Raw genomic sequence first — 25,576 nt, 5'->3', positions numbered from 1 at the left:
AGAGGTGTGGTCTTGTTGGGGCAGGCTACCCTGGAGGAGCAGTACAGGGTACAGTTGGGTGCCACCCACTAAATGGAGGCCTTGTAGGTAGAGCTATCCTGGATGAGCAGAGGTGTGTTGTTATTGGGGCAGGCTACCCTTGAGGAGCAGTAGAGGGTACAGTTGGGTACCACCCACTAAATGGAGGCCTTGTAGGTAGAGCTATCCTGGATGAGCAGAGGTGTGGTGTTGTTGGGGCAGGCTACCCTGGAAGAGCAGTACAGGGTACAGTTGGGTACCACCCACTAAATGGAGGCCTTGTAGGTAGAGCTATCCTGAATGAGCAGAGGTGTGGTGTTATTGGGGCAGGCTACCCTGGAGGAGCAGTAGAGGGTACAGTTGGGTACCACCCACTAAATGGAGGCCTTGTGGGTAGAGCTATCCTGGATGAGCAGAGGTGTGGTGTTGTTGGGGCAGGCTACCCTTGAGGAGCAGTAGAGGGTACAGTTGGGTACCACCCACTAAATGAAGGCCTTGTAGGTAGAGCTATCCTGGATGAGCAGAGGTGTGGTGTTGTTGGGGCAGGCTACCCTTGAGGAGCAGTAGAGGGTACAGTTGGGTACCACCCACTAAATGGAGGCCTTGTGGGTAGAGCTATCCTGGATGAGCAGAGGTGTGGTCTTGTTGGGGCAGGCTACCCTGGATGAGCAGTACAGGGTACAGTTGGGTACCACCCACTAAATGAAGGCCTTGTAGGTAGAGCTATCCTGAATGAGCAGAGGTGTGGTGTTATTGGGGCAGGCTACCCTGGAGGAGCAGTAGAGGGTACAGTTGGGTACCACCCACTAAATGGAGGCCTTGTGGGTAGAGCTATCCTGGATGAGCAGAGGTGTGGTGTTGTTGGGGCAGGCTACCCTGGAGGAGCAGTACAGGGTACAGTTTGGTGCCACCCACTAAATGGAGGCCTTGTAGGTAGAGCTATCCTGAATGAGCAGAGGTGTGGTGTGTTGGGGCAGGCTACCCTGGAAGAGCAGTACAGGGTACAGTTGGGTACCACCCACTAAATGGAGGCCTTGTAGGTAGAGCTATCCTGAATGAGCAGAGGTGTGGTGTTGTTGGGGCAGGCTACCCTTGAGGAGCAGTAGAGGGTACAGTTGGGTACCACCCACTAAATGAAGGCCTTGTAGGTAGAGCTATCCTGGATGAGCAGAGGTGTGGTGTTGTTGGGGCAGGCTACCCTGGAGGAGCAGTACAGGGTACAGTTGGGTGCCACCCACTAAATGGAGGCCTTGTAGGTAGAGCTATCCTGGATGAGCAGAGGTGTGGTGTTGTTGGGGCAGGCTACCCTTGAGGAGCAGTAGAGGGTACAGTTGGGTACCACCCACTAAATGGAGGCCTTGTAGGTAGAGCTATCCTGGATGAGCAGAGGTGTGGTGTTGTTGGGGCAGGCTACCCTGGAAGTGCAGTACAGGGTACAGTTGGGTACCACCCACTAAATGGAGGCCTTGTAGGTAGAGCTATCCTGAATGAGCAGAGGTGTGGTGTTATTGGGGCAGGCTACCCTGGAGGAGCAGTAGAGGGTACAGTTGGGTACCACCCACTAAATGGAGGCCTTGTGGGTAGAGCTATCCTGGATGAGCAGAGGTGTGGTGTTGTTGGGGCAGGCTACCCTGGAGGAGCAGTACAGGGTACAGTTTGGTGCCACCCACTAAATGGAGGCCTTGTAGGTAGAGCTATCCTGGATGAGCAGAGGTGTGGTGTTGTTGGGGCAGGCTACCCTGGAGGAGCAGTACGGGGTACAGTTGGGTGTCACCCACTAAATGGAGGCCTTGTAGGTAGAGCTATCCTGGATGAGCAGAGGTGTGTTGTTGTTGGGGCAGGCTACCCTGGAGGAGCAGTACAGGGTACAGTTGGGTACCACCCACTAAATGGAGGCCTTGTAGGTAGAGCTATCCTGGATGAGCAGAGGTGTGTTGTTGTTGGGGCAGGCTACCCTGGAGGAGCAGTACAGGGTACAGTTGGGTACCACCCACTAAATGAAGGCCTTGTAGGTAGAGCTATCATGGATGAGCAGAGGTGTGGTCTTGTTGGGGCAGGCTACCCTGGAGGAGCAGTACAGGGTACAGTTGGGTGCCACCCACTAAATGGAGGCCTTGTAGGTAGAGCTATCCTGGATGAGCAGAGGTGTGGTGTTGTTGGGGCAGGCTACCCTGGAGGAGCAGTACAGTGTACAGTTGGGTGCCACCCACTAAATGGAGGCCTTGTAGGTAGAGCTATCCTGGATGAGCAGAGGTGTGTTGTTGTTGGGGCAGGCTACCCTGGAGGAGCAGTACAGGGTACAGTTGGGTGTCACCCACTAAATGGAGGCCTTGTAGGTAGAGCTATCCTGGATGAGCAGAGGTGTGTTGTTGGGGCAGGCTACCCTGGAGGAGCAGTACAGGGTACAGTTGGGTGCCACCCACTAAATGGAGGCCTTGTAGGTAGAGCTATCCTGGATGAGCAGAGGTGTGGTGTTGTTGGGGCAGGCTACCCTGGAGGAGCAGTACAGGGTACAGTTGGTTGCCACCGACTAAATGGAGGCCTTGTAGGTAGAGCTATCCTGGATGAGCAGAGGTGTGTTGTTGTTGGGGCAGGCTACCCTGGAGGAGCAGTACAGTGTACAGTTGGGTGCCACCCACTAAATGGAGGCCTTGTAGGTAGAGCTATCCTGGATGAGCAGAGGTGTGGTGTTGTTGGGGCAGGCTACCCTGGAGGAGCAGTACAGGGTACAGTTGGGTGCCACCCACTAAATGGAGGCCTTGTAGGTAGAGCTATCCTGGATGAACAGAGGTGTGGTGTTGTTGGGGCAGGCTACCCTGGAGTAGCAGTACAGGGTACAGTTGGGTGCCACCCACTAAATGGAGGCCTTGTAGGTAGAGCTATCCTGGATGAACAGAGGTGTGGTGTTGTTGGGGCAGGCTACCCTGGAGTAGCAGTACAGGGTACAGTTGGGTGCCACCCACTAAATGGAGGCCTTGTAGGTAGAGCTATCCTGGATGAGCAGAGGTGTGTTGTTGTTGGGGCAGGCTACCCTGGAGGAGCAGTACAGGGTACAGTTGGGTGCCACCCACTAAATGAAGGCCTTGTAGGTAGAGCTATCCTGGATGAGCAGAGGTGTGGTGTTGGGGCAGGCTACCCTGGAGGAGTAGTACAGGGTACAGTTGGCCGCCGGTGTAAGGTTCGTTCACCTGTAACGGTCCTGAGAACGGCGCGGCTCGTGACGTCACGCGGTGGTGTGGCCTTGTGGACGAGCAGGCTCGCGCCTTTGCCACCGAGATGTTGGGTCACTGCTGATGTCTCGCAGTGTATCACATGTGTGCCCTGCAGCACTGCTCATATGCCTAGACGTTTACTTGGCGCAATTAATGCTTTATATGCTTTTTATCAAAAAAATTATCACGAAAATCACTTTAATGATTTTATATTATGAAGTATACTTCTAACGGTGTGGAAATGATTATACAATACACGAAAATACAGAACTGTTAAATACCGCGCAGTAGCACACGCCTTTACGCCTGCTTTAGCACGGAACTGGTCGGTTGTCCTATCTGCGGTAACGAGACTACGGGAATTAATCAATAAGTTTTCAGACACGTGTGATAATTCTTGAGGGATTTGTAAACGTCGCGTTAAACTCGTCACTCTGCCAGACTCCTGCGAACAGATGGTTTGTCACCTTCACATCGCTAAAGTATTCGTTCATGAGTCAGGTTGAGACGGAAATTAATAAAAACATTACATCACCACTACTTTATGCCCCGTGATGTTGTCTCGTGGTGTTCCCCGTGGTGTTGCCCCGTTTCGTTGTCTCGTGGCGTTGTCTTGTGGTGTTGTCTCGTGGTGTTCCCTCGTGGCGTTGTCTCGTGGTGTTGTCTTGTGGTGTTGTCTCGTGGTGTTGTCTCGTGGTGTTCCCTCGTGGCGTTGTCTTGTGGCGCTGTCTCGTGGCGCTGTCTCGTGGCGCTGTCTCGTGGCGTTGTCTCGTGGTGTTCCCCGTGGTGTTGTCCCGTGTCGTTGTCTTGTTGTATTCCCTCGTGGCGTTGTCTCGTGGCGCTGTCTCGTGGCGCTGTCTCGTGGCGCTGTCTCGTGGCGCTGTCTCGTGGCGTTCCCTCATGGTGTTCTCTCGTGGTGTTGTCTCGTGGTGTTGTCTCGTGGTGTTCCCTCGTGTCGTTGTCTCGTGGTGTTGTCTCGTGGTGTTGTCTCGTGGTGTTGTCTCGTGGTGTTGTCTCGTGGTGTTCCCTCGTGTCGTTGTCTCGTGGTGTTGCCCCGTGTCGTTGTCTCGTGGTGTTCCCCCGTGGTGTTCTCTCGTGGTGTTCCCCCGTGTCTTTCTCTCGTGGTGTTGCCCCGTGTCGTTGTCTCGTGGTGTTCCCTCGTGGTGTTCTCTCGTGGGGTTGCCCCGTGGTGTTGCCCCGTGTCGTTGTCTCGTGGTGTTGTCTCGTGGTGTTGTCTCGTGGTGTTCTCTCGTGGTGTTGTCTCGTGGTGTTGACCCGTGGTGTTGTCTCGTGGTGTTGTCTCGTGGTGTTCTCTCGTGGTGTTCCCTCGTGGTGTTCCCCCGTGGTGTTCCCCCGTGTTCTCTCGTGGTGTTGTCTCGTGGTGTTGTCTCGTGGTGTTCTCTCGTGGGGTTGCCCCGTGGTGTTGCCCCGTGTCGTTGTCTCGTGGTGTTGTCTCGTGGTGTTGTCTCGTGGTGTTGTCTCGTGGTGTTGTCTCGTGGTGTTGTATCGTGGTGTTGTCTCGTGGTGTTCTCTCGTGGGGTTGCCCCGTGGTGTTGTCTCGTGGCGTTGTCTCGTGGTGTTGTCTCGTGGTGTTCCCTCGTAGTGTTCTCTCGTGGGGTTGCCCCGTGGTGTTGCCCCGTGTCGTTGTCTCGTGGTGTTGTCTCGTGGTGTTGTCTCGTGGTGTTCTCTCGTGGTGTTGTCTCGTGGTGTTGACCCGTGGTGTTGCCCCGTGGTGTTGCCCCGTGTCGTTGTCTCATGGTGTTCTCTCGTGGTGTTGTCTCGTGGTGTTGCCCCGTGGTGTTGCCCCGTGTCGTTGTCTCGTGTTGTTCCCTCGTGGTGTTCCCTCGTGGTGTTCCCCCGTGGTGTTCCCCCGTGTTCTCTCGTGGTGTTGTCTCGTGGTGTTGTCTCGTGGTGTTGTCTCGTGGTGTTGCCTCGTGGTTTTGCCACGTGATGTTGTACCGTGGTGTTGCTCCGTGTCGTTGCCCCGTGGCGTAAACTTGTATCCGTATTTTATTCTTAATCATTTTTTTTTATATAAAACTGAAAATGTCTAAAACGCGTGTTTTCAGATTAATGTTTCGGCATGAAAATCCCCCACATTTTTTTGAAAGCACTTAAGGAACTTGAATTACACCTTAATCTTTATTTAACCGCCATGTAAAGGCATGGTTACCGCTCTAATCTTGTAGTTGCTCTATGCATAACGAGGACACTGCCATGCCCTGCTAGAAGCAGCAGCGAGCACAGCTCTGACTCTCGAACCAGGGCACACATCCACATCCGGCGAGCCGCTACTGGCTCCAGACAGGCATGTCGCAACCCTCGAGTCGCCCTGGGGCGTCTGTACCTCGACCCGCCCGGCAGCCAGCCTCCAGTCCCTCCAGTCCCTCCAGTCCCGGAGCAATGCTTCTTGTGACCGAGTGCATTGCTGCTTTAACGTACAGAATGTCTTCGTCAGGAACAACTACGCGTATTAATATTTACCTCGTGTATTTTACCTTTGGTCAGTATGCCTACATGTGTTAAAAATGTGTATTTCACTTAGTGAAAATATACATACATGTATGTGTGACGAAGTTGTGTCCGTATCGTATGTCAGTCGGAAACATCATACGGGTTGTACATGTTAAGCTGACAGTGGACATTTTGTCAAACATGTGTACTGTGTCAACATGACGTTATTGAAGATGATATCTGCGCAGTAAAACACAGATGTTTGACTGTTTGGCGTGTGTTGTCGGGAATGTGATCCAGCTACGTGTCGGAGCCGGCGCTGGCACGACCTCCGCGACTGGAGCAGCTGAGACGGGACTCCAGGCGGTCTCCTGGCGATGTACTGTGCACCTGTTCCCTTGCACCCTCCGTTTAACTGTCAAGGAGTTTGTGAATTATCGCTTTTTTACATGCTTTATATTAGCTTCACCTGTATGTTTGTCTGTCCGTCTGTAACTCTGTCTGTCCGTCTGTAACTCTTTCGACTAAGAGTGAGTGACTCATCACAGTAAAATGTCCCACCCATTTCATTACGTTCGTTAGCCGAGCGGTCTAAGGCGCGCGACTTCTGTGACGTCAGCTTTCGGATTCAAAGATCGTGGGTTCTACTCCCGGCCACGCCGAAAAAAAAAAATGTTTTTTTTTTTTTTTTTTTTTTCCCCCCGGTAAATTCTAATATTATATCCATACATCTAACTGCAAATGATTCGTAGAGACTTTACCATTTCTTTGTGACGTTGCAACTCCAAATAGTTATCTCAGATGGTAATAGGTAGTGTCGGTAACTCATTTCCCTATGATAATTATACATAAATATAGTTTAAAAAACTAAAAAAACATGCTTTTAAAGAATATCAAACTAAAAAGTTAAAAATAAATATAGTTTAAAAAACTAAAAAACATGCTTTTAAAGAATATCAAACTAAAAAGTTAAAAATAAATATAGTTTAAAAAACTAAAGAAACATGCTTTTAAAGATTATCAAACTAAAAAGTAAAAAATAATTTTAAAATTAAATTTATGACAATAGTATATAAGCAATACTAGTATAAATGAGAAAAAAGCATGGGGCGCTTAATATTCAAAAAATATGGCACAAAGCGCCTCAAGCAAAGATAGAGTTCTAGTACAAGCCAGAATTTTATGTATTTTTTGTTTTTATATTAAATTTTTTTATTAATTTATTTTTATTTTTAAATATTTTTTTCCTGTAATTTTATGATATCAACGAAAACATGTGTCGTTTTTCTCCGTGTGCTCCTGATTATTCTTGCCAATATTATGATGGTTTTCTCCGTGTGCTCCTGATTATTCTTATCAATATTATGATGGTTAATCCGTGTGCTTGCGATCATTCCTGCGGTTTCGGTCAAAGGTCAAAGTCACACCCATCCAAGATAGCAGCTGTGACGTCGCAATCCAAGATGGCGGACTGTGAGAAATCTGAGAAGCACTAGCAGGAAGGACGAACTTCCTTCTCCTTGAAGACTATCGATTCCATTCTTCTTATGCGACCGATAGTGAACAACCCGCATCCCGCATAAAATAAATAAATATTATTTTACCTGCAAGCAAAACGTGACGTCATCTGATGTTGAAAAGCGGAACTGCTTGCAGCAAGTACCTTTGCATGAAATAAATTAACTCTCACCACTGAATAGTGCTATTGTAGTCAGTCAGAGACATAAAGTTTCGTAGCCATGCGGCCAATTAGTCATGCATTCTCGTAACCATGCGTTCTGGAAGCTTCGTAGTCCTATAGCCTCGCGATGACGTAACCTTGAAGACTTGCAATCGCATAGTCTCGTAACCTCATGGTTCGTAGTCTCGTAGTCATGATGTATTGGAGCCTCGTAGACTTGAAGCTACGTAAGCAAGTAGCTTTGTAATCTTATAACATAATGCTGATGGCGTAGATGTAGCAAAACAGAAAATTCCATCGAAGACAGATGTGTCAATTGGAGCCTTGCAGACGAGTAGCTTCGTAGTCAAGAACTTATGCAGACTTGTATTCCTGTATCCACGCAGTCACGTAAACTCGTTTTCTAGAGGCTTCGTAGCTCTGTAGCCTCGCAGTCTCGTAAACATGAAGATTCGTAGTCACGTAATCTCGTAACCTCATGGCTCGAAGTCGCGTAGTCATGAAGTCTTAGGACCTCGTAGAATTGAAGCTACGTATCCAAGTATCCTCGTAGACTTGAAGCTACGTAAGCAGGCGGCCTTGTAATCTTATAACATAATGCTGGTGGTGCAGTTGGAGCAAAAGAGAAAATTCTGACGAAAACAGATGCTGTAATTGTAGCCTTGTAGACGAGTAGCTTCGTAGTCAAGTACTCATGCAGACTGGTAGTCCTGTATCCTCGCAGTCACGTAAACCTGTGTACTAGAGGCTTCGTAGCTCTGTAGCCTCGCAGTCTCGTAAACTTGAAGATTCGTAGTCACGTAGTTCTGTAGCCATGTGGTCTCATAGTCTCTTAGACTCGAAGAATTCTAGCCTAATATATTTGGGGCCAAAAGACTTTTGGAACCAAAAGACTGTAGGTGTCAATGACTGATGGAGCCAATGAATATTGGAGTCAATGAATATTGGAGCCAATGAATATTGGAACCAATGAATATTGCAGTCAATGACAAATTAATGTGCTTCCTTTTCGTCGATGGTGCTGCCTTTTCGTTGTCGGTGCTTCCAAATGTGCTTCCTTTTCGTTGGCGGTGCTGCCTTTTCTTTGTCGGTGCTTCCAAATGTGCTTCCTTTTCGTGGGCGGTGCTGCCTTTTCTTTGCCGGTGCTTCCAAATGTGCTTCCTTTTCGTTGGCGGTGCGGCCTTTTTGATGATGGTGCTTCCTTTTCGTTGTCGGTGCTTCCAAATGTGCTTCCTTTTCGTTGGCGGTGCGGCCTTTTCGTTGATGGTGCTTCCTTTTCGTTGTCGGTGCTTCCAAATGTGCTGTCTTTTCTTTGGCGGTGCTGCCTTTTCGTTGTCGGTGCTTCCAAATGTGCTTCCTTTTCGTTGGCGGTGCTGCCTTTTCTTTGTCGGTGCTTCCAAATGTGCTTCCTTTTCGTTGGCGGTGCTGCCTTTTCGTTGACGGTGCTTCCAAATGTGCTGCCTTTTCGTTGTCGGTGCTGCCTTTTCTTTGTCGGTGCTTCCAAATGTGCTTCCTTTTCGTGGGCGGTGCTGCCTTTTCTTTGCCGGTGCTTCCAAATGTGCTTCCTTTTCGTTGGCGGTGCGGCCTTTTCGTTGATGGTGCTTCCTTTTCGTTGTCGGTGCTTCCAAATGTGCTGTCTTTTCTTTGGCGGTGCTGCCTTTTCGTTGCCGGTGCTTCCAAATGTGCTTCCTTTTCGTTGGCGGTGCTGCCTTTTCTTTGTCGGTGCTTCCAAATGTGCTTCCTTTTCGTTGGCGGTGCTGCCTTTTCTTTGTCGGTGCTTCCAAATGTGCTGCCTTTTCGTTGTCGGTGCTGCCTTTTCGTTGTCGGTGCTTCCAAATGTGCTGCCTTTTCGTTGTCGGTGCTGCCTTTTCGTTGTCGGTGCTTCCAAATGTGCTGCCTTTTCGTTGTCGCTGCTGCCTTTTCGTTGTCGGTGCTTCCAAATGTGCTGCCTTTTCGTTGTCGGTGCTGCCTTTTCGTTGTCGGTGCTTCCAAATGTGCTGCCTTTTCGTTGTCGGTGCTTCCAAATGTGCTGCCTTTTCGTAGTCGGTGCTTCCAAATGTGCTGTCTTTTCGTTGGTGGTGCTGTCTTTTCGTTGTTGGTGCTTCCTTTTTTGTTGACTGCGCGTAGTACAAAATGTAGTGATTGAATATTTACTAGTTTATCACCTCTTGGTGTTACTAAAATATTTTACAAGGTTACTTGGTCCTTTAGAATGTATAAAAATGTCACGATGGATTACGAAGGTCATGTGGTCCTGAAATGACTAGCCTATACGTCTGATAATGACATGACTCGGTCTCTTGGACTGAAGGCAATTGATCTATATGTGTGGCTTTGTACATGAACGGCTTATATGTTATTCAGATTATTGAAAAATTAGACTTTCATAATAGGCTAATCGGCACTGATTTAATTCGTTGGTCCGGTATATTGACTTGAGTTGATTTTCGTAGAGTGAATGATTAATAAACTCCGCGAAAGGTAATGGAAAACAGAACCTAACATTTATTTAATAATTAGTTACAACTGTCTCTGGTCAAGAATCTAACCGTGGACAGGGATCCATCGATTCGATTTGTAAATTAATAAATGATTTTTTCGGAGACTATTGGAATTTTTCCCGCATTTCTAGCTAAATAATTACATGATTTCAAGATGGCGGTCAAATTTTAAGATGGTGGGTACCTCAGTAATAAATGATTACTGCACTGTAGCATGTTAGAATAAAACTAGCATGATGGTAATACGAGTACGCGCACAAGATGGTGTACTCCAGCAGGTGGTCGCTCCTGGTAGCATGTACTGAACATAAAATGACGGATCCGTGATGGACATCAAGGACAAAGTCAAATTTCAAGGACAAAGTAAAATTTCAAGGTCAAAGTCAAATTCAAGGTCAAGGTCAAATTTCTAGGTCAAGGTCAAATTTCAAGGTCAAGGTCAAATTTCAAGGTCAAGGTCAAAGTTCAAGGTCAAGGTCAAAGTTCAAGGTCAAGGTCAAATTTCAAGGTCAAGGTCAAATTTCAAGGTCAAGGTCAAAGTTAAAGGTCAAGGTCAAAGTTCAAGGTCAAGGTCAAAGTTCAAGGTCAAGGTCAAATTTCAAGGTCAAGGTCAAATTTCAAGTTCAAGGCCAAATTTCAAGGTCAAGGTCAAAGTTCAAGTTCAAGGTCAAATTTCAAGGTCAAGGTCAAAGTTCAAGGTCAAGGTCAAAGGTGTGGTGACCAGATAATTATACTACATGATATCGGCACACTCTAGCACACGAAAACAAGATGGTGGTCTCCAGTGGATGAAGACAAGATGGCGGACATGATGTCATACCAGTTGACGATATATACCTTGGTATTGGTGGTGATAGATCAGTCTAGGTAGCTTTCATGGAGGAAGGATCGACTGTTTACTCTTGTCGGGAATCGAACCAAGGACGTACATCGATATAATCAAACAGAATTTAAATACGTTAATTTTTTGATGAATTTTGGAATTTTTTTCATTAAAATCGGATAATAAATAAAGATTTTCAAGATGGCGGACATGACGTCATACTACCTGATGGTATATGTGCATTGACATAAGTGGTGGGGGTCAGTCTGCCAGCACCCCGCCACAGGGGAAGGATCGGTCACCATTTTTATTTTTTTTTGCCCTCACCGGGTTCGAACCGAGGACTCCGAGCTCCGTGTAGTAAATATATGTTTTTTCGATATTTTTGATTAAAATTTTATTAAGTGAATTTTTTTATAATTTTTAAAAAAATTTTCATTAAAATCGGATAATAAAAAAGTTAAAGATGGCGAGCGTAACGAAAATTGCAACGGTGACGTCATAATTCAAAATGGCGGATAACACATCGACGGAATGTTCGAGAACACAATGGCGGATCTAAGATGGTGGATCCAAGATGGCCGTCGGGGTCAAGGTCAAAGGTCAAGGTATCCTTATTCCTAGAAATGGCTTAACTGAGGCTTGAGTTAAGGATGCTTAAGCCTATTTTAGGAATTGGTGTTCTTTCTAAGGCAAAAGACATTTGTGGTTTTTTGAAATCCTAATTTTTCCTCGAAACGGGAATTTTTCCCTCGAAAACTGGAAATTTTGAATTTTTGAGGAATTTTGAGGAATTTTTGCCGCCGTGACGTCACAATCCAAGATGGCGGACGCCGACACCACCACCACAGCCTGAAGCCTGATCTCGTAGCCCCATTTACATACTACTTACACTGTCTCGATCTCTCGCTGTCTCTCTATCTCAGTGTGTCGCTGTGTCACTGTCTCGCTGTCTCACTCTTGCTCTTACACTGTCTCGCTGTCTCACTCTCGCTCTTACACTGTCTCGCTCTCTCGATGTCTCTCACTGTCTCGCTCTCTCGATGTCTCTCACTGTCTCGCTCTCTCGCTGTCTCTCTATCTCACTGTGTCGCTGTGTCACTGTCTTGCTGTCTCGCTGTCTTGCTCTTACACTGTCTCGCTGTCTCACTCTCGCTCTTACACTGTCTCACTGTCTCGCTGTCTCACAGAGCTGGCCCGAGCCTCGCGGCGTGGATGAGGACACGTGGCCAGCCTACTGGGTCTTGCCTTGAGGCAGAGTGTTCCTCCCTCTGAGGATCATACAAAGTCTTGTTTATATTTCGCCAGCCTGACTGCAGGCGGCGCGGCAGCAGTGATAGCTAGTTTCACTGAGCCATGAACGTGAATTCTCCGCCCGCACGCGTGGCCCACACATTAGGAACCCAGCTGTAGTTGACCGGCGTGTGGACAACACAACGCACGTGTTCAGCAGTGCTGGGAGCTCAGACTGGGCCAGGCTTGTTGTAGACTTGCACGGCGGGTGTTTGTGAGCTGGCCAAGTGCTGGCGTGGCGGTCACATGAGCCGCCTTCACCGCATGCATACCTGACATGCATCCTGGCCGAGTGCTCGTCCGCTGCGTCGTGGTACCGTCGACCGATACACGCGGAATAGTGATGATAACCAGTGCCCAGCTTTTTCAATTCCTGTACATCTCTCATGTTTTAGTCTCCCCCGAACCACCCCTCAGCCGGCGAGAACTCGCGCACGGTCCGTGGGCCGCTGTTGCCCGGAGCTCCATCTCAGCGCAGGAGTCCAGTAGACCGTCTCCTCTGGCACCTGTGGCCAGCCTCTTGCCGCCTCGATCTCACTACCTACATGTTATCGCAAACTTTGTTTCATTTTTTGTGGAATGGATATCTAGCACATCAGCTTATTCCGACCTTACGGCCGGCATTCTCACATTCCCCTCCCACATATGCGCCCTAATAGGGTAGGGTGGGAGTAGCATTCCAGTTCGTTCGTTTTATATACATTCCAGAGCTTATTTAAAACAGAATTGTTGGGGATCGCTCCCACTTTTTGTTCGGGAGGATGTTAGAGCTTCGGCAATGACCAGCGGCTGGGGCCAATTAGCACATCAACAATTACTTGGCATTTACTAAACGGAATATTTTATATATTTGGTAGAACTTTGATGTGTTGTTTGTTCTCGTTGAGGCCCCTCAGACCAGCATGTAGCGGTCAGCATGTCGCACCTGGTCGCCGGCTCAGCCACGCCTCGCGCCACCGCCTTGCGCAAGCCAGCGTCCGGTTGCGTCACTGCGCATGCGTGAGACACTCTCTTCCGTGTGGCCCCGGGCCGTGCGCCGCTGCTGCCGGCTCGGCTCCTTGGCTCTGGCCGCGTCACTTGGTGATCCAAGTAGCGCAATAATGTTCAGTCGTATGCGTGGGGAGACAGCTTGTGACATTGGGCGCTTCCTGAACTCGTCCTGACGCGCTGACGGCTGTCCGCTGTGCAGCGTGGGACGCCCGGCCACACTGAACCTGCCAGCAACCAGGCCAGCTGTCTGGAGGCTGGGCTCGTTCCTATTAACAAGTTAATTATTCTGTACATTTTGTACAAATGTTTTCTTGCATTTATTGTCGGATGATAATATTTGCTAACGTTATTTTTTTTTAATTGCAAACTGCGGCTGATCTGGCTCTTTCGCCCGTGCAGAAATCCCCCACCCCCTTTTCTTCTCTCCCATCTAAAATTTATTTGGCATTAAACATACGAGGAATAGTTTCTTTTTATCCGTGTTCATAATAAGTAATTTTTTAACTTTAGTTTGATGAAACCCCTTGCACTTTTTTGTGTTTATGTCCATGCTTTATTGCACGCACTGTATTTATATCAATAATATTGTGTTTTAGGTTCAATAGAAACACGGAAGATAAAGAAAAATCATATCAACTATTTTACTGTGTTAAATTTCAGTGTTTTTCTAATTATTGATGAAGTACAGAAAGCCAACTTTCCTTTACTGTTGTATGGCCTGTTTCATACAAATATTCAAGGTCCTGTGAAAACCGTGTCGTCACAAGGTGCGCCCCTATAACCTCCTCCCCTCCCCTTCCCCGTCACCACTAGATCATCCCTGTTTGCTAAAGGCCACATAAGTGATCAATATTATGATTACTCGTTTGAATATTCCACTATGTTGAGACTCAAAATGCAAGAGAGCTACGGTGCACTGAGAGAAAGGTTTGTTTACCTCAACAAATATTTGTTTATATATGCCGAAATAAACATATTTTGTTGATTCAAACAAATATGTTGTAAAAGGAAAGATTTTGTTGACCCAACCAAATGATTTTTTTCCAACTCATCTATATATTTGGTTAAGTGTGACAAATCAATTTTGTTCCTCGACAAATTTGGTTAGGGCAACAATATATTTTGTTACGGCAAGTGAATGTTTGTTTCGCCATGTATAAACAAATATGTCTGAGTGACACTCCCTCTGACAGTAGCAGTGACACTGACCCCCCACAGTCCTCTGAGTCCCTGCGCGGACACACGGCCCTCCGTGCACGTGGTAGCAGTAGCTTCCACGGCGCTTCCATGTGTGCAAGTCCCAGGAGTCTCGCAAATATGGCGGACCCGCGTGATTCATCCCTTCCTTTTAACTTTCGCGAATGTCGCGTACTGGTGTGCCAACTAAACCTTATAAAAGTACAACCATCCTTTAATTATTCCTAAGTTTTAATTTATAAACACAAAACGAATGAATGAAAACTTAAAAAATGCGTATTACTAAATTTTAAATATAGAGATATCGCAGCGTTCGTCGTACTTTTAGAGACACAAGATGTCGTTGGCCTATATGCATTCGATGCTATGCTATGTTTAAATAAACAAGAATTTCGTGATGAAACATTTACTGTGAAATCGTAAAGGTTGAATCAGCTGAATAACTTTTAAGGTTTTTTTGTAGGAAGTAGTTTTATTCCAGGTTCCGTCGTTTAAGCGAAAACATTTACACATATACTTAGTGTTATAATATGTGTTTTAAAATTTTTTCAGGTTAATTTTGCTTTAATGTAGTCATTGGACTGCAAATTATAGTTTGAAAAATATTGAAAAAATAATGCCGCGTGCGTAATGCTTTAGAGAACCAACATAATGTTTGGCGCCATTTTTGTTACAGCAGAATTTTCCTGGCTAATAAATTGTTGGTAGGTATTTAAAAGGGGTTATTATATTTTGTTGTGACTATTAAAATTTACAAAATGTATTCTATTGTAGTTTCACTACCACAAAGTTAATTTTGACACATGAATACGCTTAGTACATTTCTCAATGTTTGCGAAAGTTAATATATACGGGTGCATGTTGCCACAGCGAGTTCGCCATATTGACGACTTCGGCTCGTGACTATAGCAGTCCCTGCACGCATGCGCATTGGCCTTTCAACCTGTTAGATTTCCGTTGGGTAATGCGCGGTTATTTAATTGCATTTCTGGTGCATACTGAACAATTTCAGCCCTAACGCTCCTGAAGAAGTATAACCTCAAAAAACGCAGGCGATGACAATAGAACGTCACAGTTTCAGCGTCAAGGAGATTTACACGCGACGCGTTCGGTACTCCTGAGAAATCAACACTGCCGTATTGTTGAACAGAATTATGGCCAGGTTTTAAAAAGGGTAAAATGGTTTTACAGTCTCCCCCCCCCCCCCCCCCCCCTAAAATGAATACTTTTCGCGCGCGCGCGCGCGCGCGTGTGTGTGTGTATATATAGGCCTATCACTCGGCATTTTGAAAGTAGTTCTAGTTGACTGTCATGTGGGAGTCTCGTGCGAACACGTGAACGGCGCGTCACCGCAGTGCAGATCGGGGGCAGTGGCGGCTACGTGGCTCGTAGGGACGACGAGGAATGCGCGGCGCGTGCCTCGCTCGCCCTTAGCGGCCCGCTTCCTGCAGCCTGCTCCCGTTACACCTGCCCGCTGTGCGCCACATACGGCCGGCTGCAGGCGGTCCTGGGCGACCTCACCTGGAGGCCGCCAGTGTTTCCATCACTTGCGCCAAACAAACTAAACTTTGATGTGAAGTTTCTTAGGGCATTTACAAGTACTGTTTTATTTTTTTTTGTTTTTTTTTCCCCACTAGGTTATGAAGTACCTATGGAAATAAATTTGATGGGTATAACATTTAGGTTTAATGACGATTACCAGATAATTTTCTTTGAAAAATGGTTTAGTTTTGGGGTTGTCATGAACTTTGTTACATGTCATTTTTACATTTTTACAAATTTTTTTTGTTAAATATAGTAAAATTTTGAATTTATTAAAAATACAGCGTATTACATCTCTCCTTTGACTCGAGTGATGAATGCGCAATAAATATTGTTGTAGAAATTTAAAAGCTTTATTAAACACAAATTAATTTTGCTATATACTTATATGTTTAAATAAAATACTGCTAAATCAAATGCACACAGACTGAGATATGTTTGACGATAAGCTCATAAGCTGCAATTTTATTTCGCTTGTATGCTGGTCTGACAAAAATGCACAGTTAAAAAAAACGATAAAGAGCACGAAGATAAAATATTTTAGTGGCATGATATGGATTTGTAATATTAGGAGGGATATCATAAAAAAGATGTCTCAAATAACCAAATGAAAGACCCATCACAGACACCAGAAATTTGTCATTTGTATGTCTGCTGAATAGACTCACAAATAATTGCCGTGGTGTGAAAATATTTTTTCAAATATCTGATCAGACAAGATCTACAGATTATGTTCCTACAGAAACGGTGTCCAGTGACAAGGGGCGCGATAACTGTCGCAGTTTTTTACAAATCATTTCCAAACTGATACATAAAATATTGTAATGGAATATCTCCTCAAGTTCGTTAATGGGCAATAACCGACCAAAGGGGTAGAAAACGGGAAGGTTTTTTGAAAATCAGAAAAATTGCTGTAACTTCCATAATATGGAAAAATATCACATCGGTTTGAACGTATTATAACTCGTAGCAGTAATACCAAAATAATTTGTCTTAAAAGGTTTTTGATACCACAACCATAACTGCAAGGGATTGAATAAACAAGGGTTGGAGGACAAAAAAAATCATAACTCCATTCGAAGGCACAACATCGAATTTGTGCACATTATGTATTAATCTTATAGTTTTTGTCTAAAACTTTTGTCTCAAGCAATTTTTGATAGAACAACAATTGCTGCAAGGGGTTGAAAAAAATGAAGGGTTAAAATTTCAAAAAATCCATAACTCCCTTAGTAGCTACACTGTCAAATCCGTTCTAATTGTTCGTAAAACTTATAATTTTTATCGCAATCGTTTTTTCTGAAACAAGTTTTGATAATACAAACCATTACTGCAAGGAGTTGAAAAAACCTGGGCTTGAAGAAAGAAAATAAATAAAACTTCCCTGCCATTTACTCTATCGAATTAATATTTATTTCTGTTTAACTTCGTTAACGTTGTTAAATTTTTTTTATCTGAAGTAAACTTTATTTAACGAATCATTACTGCAAGGGGTGGAAATAAGTGATGAAAGACAAAAAAAAAGTAATATATATTTTTTAATAGATATACTATCAAATTCATTATTAAGATTGTCTGAATCTTTTGGCTCAAACAATTTTGATGAAACAAACTATTACCGTAAAAACAAAGGTTAAAATAAAAAAAATTACTTCCTTAGTATCATATTCATCAGAATTTATTAATAACCATTTTAATATTACCTTAAACCCTGCCCACCGCACAACAGTGGCGCCACCATCTTGAAAAGGCGATTACAATGCCATCTCGTGTCGGGCAGTCCTACTAGCTTCAAAAGTGCACACCTTTTTTATTATGGCTTGGCGACTTCTATAACAATTATTTATATTCAATGGTTGTACTGTTGGTACAAAAAAAAGCTAGTAAAACTGGACTTAATTTTACTGCCTCTAAGCACTGGTTGGGCATAACATATCGTTTCTTGGCACCAGACTGGCTAGGCTTAGCGCCGGTTATTTGGACAATAACCCAAAATTACAATTATATAAATAATTTGAAAAAGTCTATACTTATTTAAGAAGTGGTTATATGTGTGCTCTCTTAGTACATATTTTTGAAAGATTATTCGTACATCATAAGCTTAAGATAAAATGCACCTGATGTGCATTATGGTTACTCTAAACGTTGTTAGTGTTGACCACATACTAGTACACTTGCCCCTGTTTAAAAAAAAATTAATTATAATTTTCTAATACAGCTAAATAATAAGAATGGTTTCTTTGTATCTACATTTCTCACGTAAATTGTATCTCGCTATCAATACATTTTTGTAGAAGCGAAAGCAGAGATGAAACATACAAAGTTACAGCTACTCCCAGACCAGTTAAAAAGAAACTGCAGTGTTAATGGGAGTGAGGAGGATATCGCTCGTGGAGTCACGCTCTGGTTCGGAGCTCAGAGGCGGCCTCCTCTCGCGCTCGGACACCTTTGTGGCTCGACACCCGCGGAACACCAGGCGACTATCCCTAGTCGACCACCAGGACATCACTCTCTCTGAAGCCAGAGCATCACAGTACCAGCGGGAACATCTCAGCATAACATAACTTAGCTGGCACAAAGAGCTTCTTTGTAAACGTATTTCGAGGTGGTTTTTACGGGCGTACGATAGAGACATGGGAGGCTGCTAGCACTAGCCCTGTGAGATTAAGTCGTTTTAAATGGAGCGCAGGATCTGGGAATATCATGCTTGAAGTTTTGATGGTTTGTTGTTGAGATAAGTCTTACTAGCTTCAAAGTTTAGTTGTTGACAATAATAGAAATAAATGCTGTTATCAACAGTTGCCTATCTTCTTGTTGCAGTGCCGTTATCGCAGTAAAGGGCCTTGCTAGGTCTACGTGGACTTAATTATTGAAATAAAATAATCGGCACGTCTATTTTCACTATTATTTTATGAAGTTAAGACTGGGGAAGTCAGTTAATCTAAATTTTTTCGGGTATTTGGTCTTCTTCGTATACAGGTTGCCATCCTCAGAGGTAGTCTGCTCTTGGTAATAGTCGCAGTAGGAGACTGTTGTCCTGATGATGGCGACTGCAGTGTCGCTTGAAACGTGGCGAACTTTTCACTTTTGATGCAGCTTAGACCCACAAGTCACGAAACCCTATAATTTAGTAGCTAAGAAAGTTGTGTGAGAACATACAAGGTGTCGGTCACATTTAACACTGTTGGTTTTCTCTAATTGGAAGAACACTGTGCTCTCTCTTCATTTTCATTTTTAACTTTATGCTCTATTTAGCCATTCCAAATAATTATCTCTGTCAGCGCGCGTACAAAAGTACACACCCTTTTTTAACATGAAATTATAATTTACTATAATTTGTTTATTCATAACCTAATAAGTTAACCGAAGGATATTTAGAAGTCCTAAGTCAAATTACAAAGTGACATCAGTCCGTTAGTTTTGCCACTTTAAACAAATTTTACTGTTAATACCATTTCGCAAATAAATTATTAAAAACAATAAAAAAATAAGTATGAATGGTTTTGTACATAAAATTTAACACAAAATTGATATTTACTGCTCGTGCTTTTCAAAATGAATTTCGCGTTATCTATCAGTTTGCCTAGTTGACAGTGGTGAAAGATAACAACATATTATATGTTTAGATAATTTTTTAAAATAATTACTATTAAGCCTATGAAATGTATGTTATAAATCAATTTTTTATGGTATAAACAAATTGTATTTTATGTTTGCTTGGTTACTCAAATAGTTATTCAAGTACAAAGCATCACTCATCAAGCATTAAGCATTAATAATCAATCATCAATCAATTATAATTGATTATTATCGATCTTCAAGCATCATTCATCGGTATTAATCATCAAGCATCATTCATCAGTATCAAAATCTTCAAGCATCAATCATTAAAAAATGTCCTAAATGGTACTTTACGACTTTTATTATCATTGTGCGACTTTTATTATCATTGTGCCGTCAATTATCACCCAAATGCACTGGATAATTTTTGTGTGATACAAATCAACAGAAAGACAAACGAAAATTTAAAAAAACGTTATTTTAGCCGTGTATTTCTCTTATTAAGTTAAATTTTATCAAATATTGGCTCCTATTATTTTTTTTTTTTTTCATTTTGCAAACACAACTCTGCTACAGTTTTATCGTAAGAATTGACTATGAATAACGTGTGATTAAATTAATAAATCTACGCTTCGCTTGTCAATACATATCGGCGCTAATTTTTTTAAAAAATAATTTTATTAAATGCATAAAAAACAGGGATAAGGCTTTGTTTTTAAATTTCAATTACCCATTGAATTATATAAAACTGAATTTATTGAACCTAAAATAAATCATAACAATGGATCAGTAATTTATAGGTGCATGGTATGCCACTAAGCCAACCTCTGGAACGCGGTATAAACTGCCAGATGTAAGTGATTAGACATAGCTATGTCCAGTTGACGACTTCGCCTGATGTGAAACTCAGGAATTCATGTGAAATTCATGTTTCATTTTTAGATCATGCATGTTTTACAAACAGAATCAATAAGTAAAAATATTAAGAATTTTTGCTACGTTTTATATTAGATAAGCGAATGTAAATATATATTACTTTTCTAAACTTAAATCATTTATTTATTTCTTAGAACATATCAACAATTATTCGAATTAAATGAACCATTTTACAATATTGTTCCATTACAAACATTGGGTTTGTTTTCTAAATAAAAATTTCAAATATATGTTGAACTATTAATTATTCTACTATTCTTTCCCAAAGTTTAGATTTAATAGCACTGCAGAATGTAAAAAATTTTCTTCATACGAAAATAGATCCATAAACTCATCATTTGAAGATAAAAGTTCTCATTGGTTGACTAAATTTTAATTAGATTTTTTAATATTGCAAGTTTAATGTACCAATTTTTGGACTTTGTGTTTATGTCTTTTAGATTTTGAACCTCCATTTCATCCCTTTAGATGTTGTTATTTGTAATATCCTTCAGTAATGAATGCCTACATAAGGATATATGTTTCAGTTTCATGATTCTAGAACCTAATCTTTTCTACACTCCCAGCTTCTTTACTTATTAGTGAAGTAACCTTTGTAAAATTAAAACACTTATTTTATATAAAAAAACCTAAAAATAATTTATTTACATAAATTATTATGTCTTTAAAATAAAGTTGCCTAAATAAAATAAAAAGTTAAAAAAAAGATACTTTTTTATATGTTTTACCACACAAAAATTTAAATATTAAAGTGAATGGAAATAGCGTGCAATTTTGTTCTTCAGCGGACAATAAGTATGCAAATTCAAAATCAAACCTCGTGGCTCGAGATTGGCGCAACTAATGAGATGTTTATGCTTACTTTGTTGCATTTTCAAGGGATAAGCTACAACTTTGATAACTTTGAAAAAAAAAATTTGATGGTTAAAAATAGGTAAAAAAATCTGGAGTATAAAGATAAAAAGAAGCGGGGGCGTGGTTGGCAGGTGAGGTTGTTGAGGACCTCAGATGACGTGCACCGGGGTATCTTCAGTGCACCCCTCATGCAGCAGGAAGATGACTGCGCCTGTGGCGGCAGGCCCCACGTGCAAGGTGACTGGGCCTAACGGGCCGCGAGCACACGCGAGTTACCTGGTGAGCGCGCATGTCCGAGTGCCGCTAGGAGGTCATGGCCGGCCTCCGGTCTCCAGTCTCCAGTCTCCAGTCCTCCAGTCCTCCAGTCCTCCAGTGTCGCACACCACTGCTCGCGCGCGCAGCTCGCCGCGCACTGCCGCCAGGCACCTGGCAGCTACCTCCTCCCCTCCAGCCCCCACTTCCCCCTCCCGCCCGCCGCCCATCATGAATGGACCCTGTGTCTCGACTTACTATAGTCTAGGGAGTTCCACATGGCATCAATCCCCACCCAGACCATGATCTGCATGGCTGCAACCCTGCGTGATAAGGCGTACACGCTTTCCCATGAGACCCACTTGCAGTTGTGACTAATCCAGACTACTCCCGAATACACGTAAGGCTTGAAGCTGCATTGCTAGCAGCCACGTCATGGCACATACACTGTGTGCTTGCAGCACTGCTAATCACTGCGTCCTGGCTGCAGTCATCTCGCTCCTGCTCATGTATCCCTCTGTCAGGCTAACTCCAGCTGATGTATCCCTGTCAGGCTCGCCTCTGCTCATGTATCCCTCTGTCAGGCTCTTTCACGCTCATGTTTCTCCCTGGCTCACTCCTAATCATGTATCCTACTGCCGGGCACGCTCATACTCATGTTTCTCTTTCTATCAGTCTCGCTCATTACCAAGCAACTCTTTCGAGTTCGCTCCTGCTCATATATACCTGTCAGGCTTGCTCATGCACATGTTTCTCCATCTGCCAGGCTTGCTCATGTTCATGTTCTCCCTATTTCGGGATATTTCTTTGCTCTTACATCTCTCTTTGTCAGTCTCGCGCCTGTTCATGTCAGGCTCGCTCATGCTCATGTATCTCCCTCTGTCATGATCTCTCCAGTTCATGTATTCATGTATCACTCTGTCATGCTTGTTCATGATCATTTACCCCTTTTTTGGCCTACTCCTAGTCGTGTATCTCCTGTAGGTCTCACTCTACAGTGTATCTGCCTCTGTCGGTCATGCTCTGCTTATGTCTCTCTCTGCTGGGCTCGCTCCTGATCTCGGGAACTCGCGGGGGAAGTTAGGAAATGTTGATGAGTCAGTTGATCACGGATCTGAATTTAAATAACAAAACAAACTTCTATGTTGAAGTTTTCGAGTTATGGGCATTTTTCCCCCCTTCAGAATTTAAACAACGCTCTGCATCAAATTATTAGATACTGTGTGTGTGTGTGTGTGTGTGTGTGTGTGTGTGTAGGCTACACAATAATAATGAAGCCTACTATTGATAATAATACAAAATATAAGTAAACATACTATACTTTTGGGGGAAAAGAAATTCTTTGCATGTCTTATGTGGCAACAGTTTTTAAACGGATAACTTTGTCTATTCACACTGTAAAAAAAATCACTTCGCTAACTTGGCAATTTTTTTTCTTTGATTAGCCATATTTTCAAATAACTTGTTAAGTTAGCAAAGCATATATTTAGTATGACCAGTCAAATTTTATCCGATAAAAACTTTTTGCCGCATACGTCTTACAATTAGTTGTTTTCGCTAAAAGTATCGCATGTTTGATTTTATTTTGAAATGTTATCAATAGTAGTGTTATTTATAATTTCGTAGCAAAAGTTTTTACAGTCGCATTAATTAATGATTTTGTGCAGACAAAGAAAGATTTAATAACATTTGAAATAAATGCCTATAACTCGAAAACTAGAAACTTTTTGAATTTTGCTTTTTTTTTATGCATAACCGTAATTTACAGGCCTATTAACTGTTGTCGGCTTGGCGTTCTGTACATAAAATCACCTTATTATAAACGTCAATTACGCATGGTAGACTTTGAACCTCTGAGCATGAAGTGACTGCACCACGTAGCGACCACGTAGCGACCACGCAGCGACCACGTAGCGACCACGCAGCGACCACGTAGCGACCACGTAGCGACCTCGTAGCGACCTCGTAGCGACCACGTAGCGACCACGTAGCGACCACGTAGCGACCACGTAGCGACCACGTAGCGACCACGCAGCGACCACGTAGCGACCACGCAGCGACCACGTAGCGACCACGTAGCGACCTCGTAGCGACCACGTAGCGACCACGTAGCGACCTCGTAGGGACCACGTAGCGACCGCGCGCGGTGCTTGGACTGCCGCGAACAGGAGAAGACACAACACGACCTGCTGAGGCGCCGCCGAGTGTAAACAAACAAGCACAGTCCCGAGGTCGCTGCAGTCTGCAGTGTGACGTCACACTCCCTCCTGCCCGATCACGAACACACGTCCATGCACAGTCACCTCACAACCGACACTTTTGTTCCACATAGTCTTATATTAAGAATTTTATTTGAAATTTCAGTTATTCTCGTGGTTATTTGCCACGATCTCCACAGCGACATCGCGGAAACTAAACTTAAAAAATATAACATATTTGTAGTTAAAAACTGGCTGTTGGAGTCAAGGGCTCAGTTATTCTTGGAGAGTTTATGCTGTACAGACTCTTCTGGCCCGCCGACACGTCCCCCAGGCCACCGGGTGGGCCGGAATGTCGGCGGGCGAGGCAGGCAGAGACGCGCTGGAACCACGGCAGAGCGGGGTTCCCGCGGGACACGAGCATTGTGCATGACGTGTGTTACAGGGCCTTCCCTGTCCGTGCAACCGGCTCGCCTTCACTCTTGTAGCGATGAGACTTTGTGCCCTTGCGTCTTGTACCGTGTCGTCTTCCGGTGCATTATAGAGATATGTACGGTTCCGTCGGATTTTTATACCTGCCATGCTGTTCATAATTGGGTTTAGTGCAATATTAAATTCCAGCAATACCAATAAACACGAGAAAATACGTTAGACAACGACGAAGTGTATATTGATTGTAACTGCTCCCTGATGATGGTGACTGCAATGTCGACCGAAACGTTGGTGAATTATTTGCCAAGGACATGGCTGCAACCCAGAAGCCAAGCTACTTCAATTGTCACAAAATTGATGTTTTTAAAAAATGTGATATTTTCATAATGGTGACTATTTCAGAGCTGTGAAACGTGTTGTAGCTGATCTGCAGTGATGGTAGATATTTCCACGAAGTGTCAATACGTTAAAAAATTATTTGGTTTTAACTTTATTCTCTAAATTTATTAAAGTATACGAATTTGTAACGGATCTTATGGTTTGTCGTTTTCGTTTTGATACTTCCAAGTAGGATAGAACCGTTTTTGTTTTAATTAGAACAAATGAGTCGTCGTTTGATGGAACCAAACAGCGGAATCTTCGATTGTAAATTAGTTCTTTTCCAGACGAGTTATACGCTAGATATGTGTAAAGAAGAGTCTAGAAACTTATATTCGTGAAAGATTTGTAAGCTTTATTTGAAGAGGAAACCGTCTGTGGAATTTAACCAGAAATTCTGGCAAAACAAAATATTAATCCCGTTAAAAGATTTTTTTTTAAATTTAATTATTTCTATAATTGTATTGAATTTGATTGAAAGTGGCAAGATTTCTACGATTTAGCCGGAAGTAATAATTTGGAAGAAGTAGAATCCACGCGTCCAACATCTTACTTCGAAGACATTTTCGTCGTGACCTGATCTACGCAAGGGAGAATCTAAATATTCTCCAAATAAGACACAGCATTAGTTCCTGGAGACCGGAGACCCTGGAGTTGACTGCGTGGGTTGCAGTACAGTCCTGGTACCCGCTGCTCACGAGGACATGTCCAGGTCCTATACGGCGCAGAAGGAAGGACCTTAGTAGTGTAAAAAAGGAGCTCCGAGGACAGGCTTAAGGCTCAGGAGCCAGTGAACCGACCGCCATCTTGGATTGTGACATCACGGCAGCCATCTTGACTGACCCAGATCTTTGACTTAGACCATTTAACTTAACCTTTAAACTTGACCTTTGATATTTGACCCTAATATTTGGCCCCGAAGGCCATCTTGGAGACAACAATCTTGGATTCAGCCATCTTTACATCGAGTGCCCCACTACCTAACATTTCCCTTTTCGTTATGGTCGCCATCTTTGATTCTAGAAACGTTGCACTTTTCGTTATGGCCGCCATCTCGGATTCTCGAAACATTGCAATTTTCGTTATGCCCGTCGTTTTGGATTCCAGAAATTTTTTGATTTTCGTTATGGATACCATCTTGATTTCTAGAAAAAAAACTTGCACTTTTCGATACGGTCGCCATTTTGAAATTTCGCAATTTTTAAGCTAGAAATTCAGGAAGTCTTTTAAATTCATCACAATGAAGTATGATC

General features: G+C 43.6%; 2 protein-coding genes across 3 annotated transcripts in view; one reads left to right on the top strand and one right to left on the bottom strand.

Moving 5' to 3' along the window:
* Nucleotides 1-21,478, bottom strand: part of LOC134539498 (leucine-rich repeat and fibronectin type III domain-containing protein 1-like protein) — a 74,951-nt gene extending 53,473 nt beyond the window's left edge. The window contains exon 1 of the mRNA XM_063381574.1: nt 21,340-21,478. Coding sequence (XP_063237644.1) covers nt 21,340-21,354 — 15 coding nt within the window. The 5' untranslated portion in view covers nt 21,355-21,478. The remainder of the gene's footprint in view (nt 1-21,339) is intronic.
* The window catches only part of LOC134539496 (rab3 GTPase-activating protein catalytic subunit), a 161,007-nt gene that overhangs the window by 92,109 nt on the left and 43,322 nt on the right, over nt 1-25,576 (top strand). The gene's annotated exons all lie outside the window — the stretch shown is intronic.

Source organism: Bacillus rossius, chromosome 15, assembly GCF_032445375.1.
Source record: "Bacillus rossius redtenbacheri isolate Brsri chromosome 15, Brsri_v3, whole genome shotgun sequence".
NCBI classification, from domain to species: domain Eukaryota; kingdom Metazoa; phylum Arthropoda; class Insecta; order Phasmatodea; family Bacillidae; genus Bacillus; species Bacillus rossius.
This window is presented reverse-complemented; position numbering and strand designations above follow the sequence as displayed.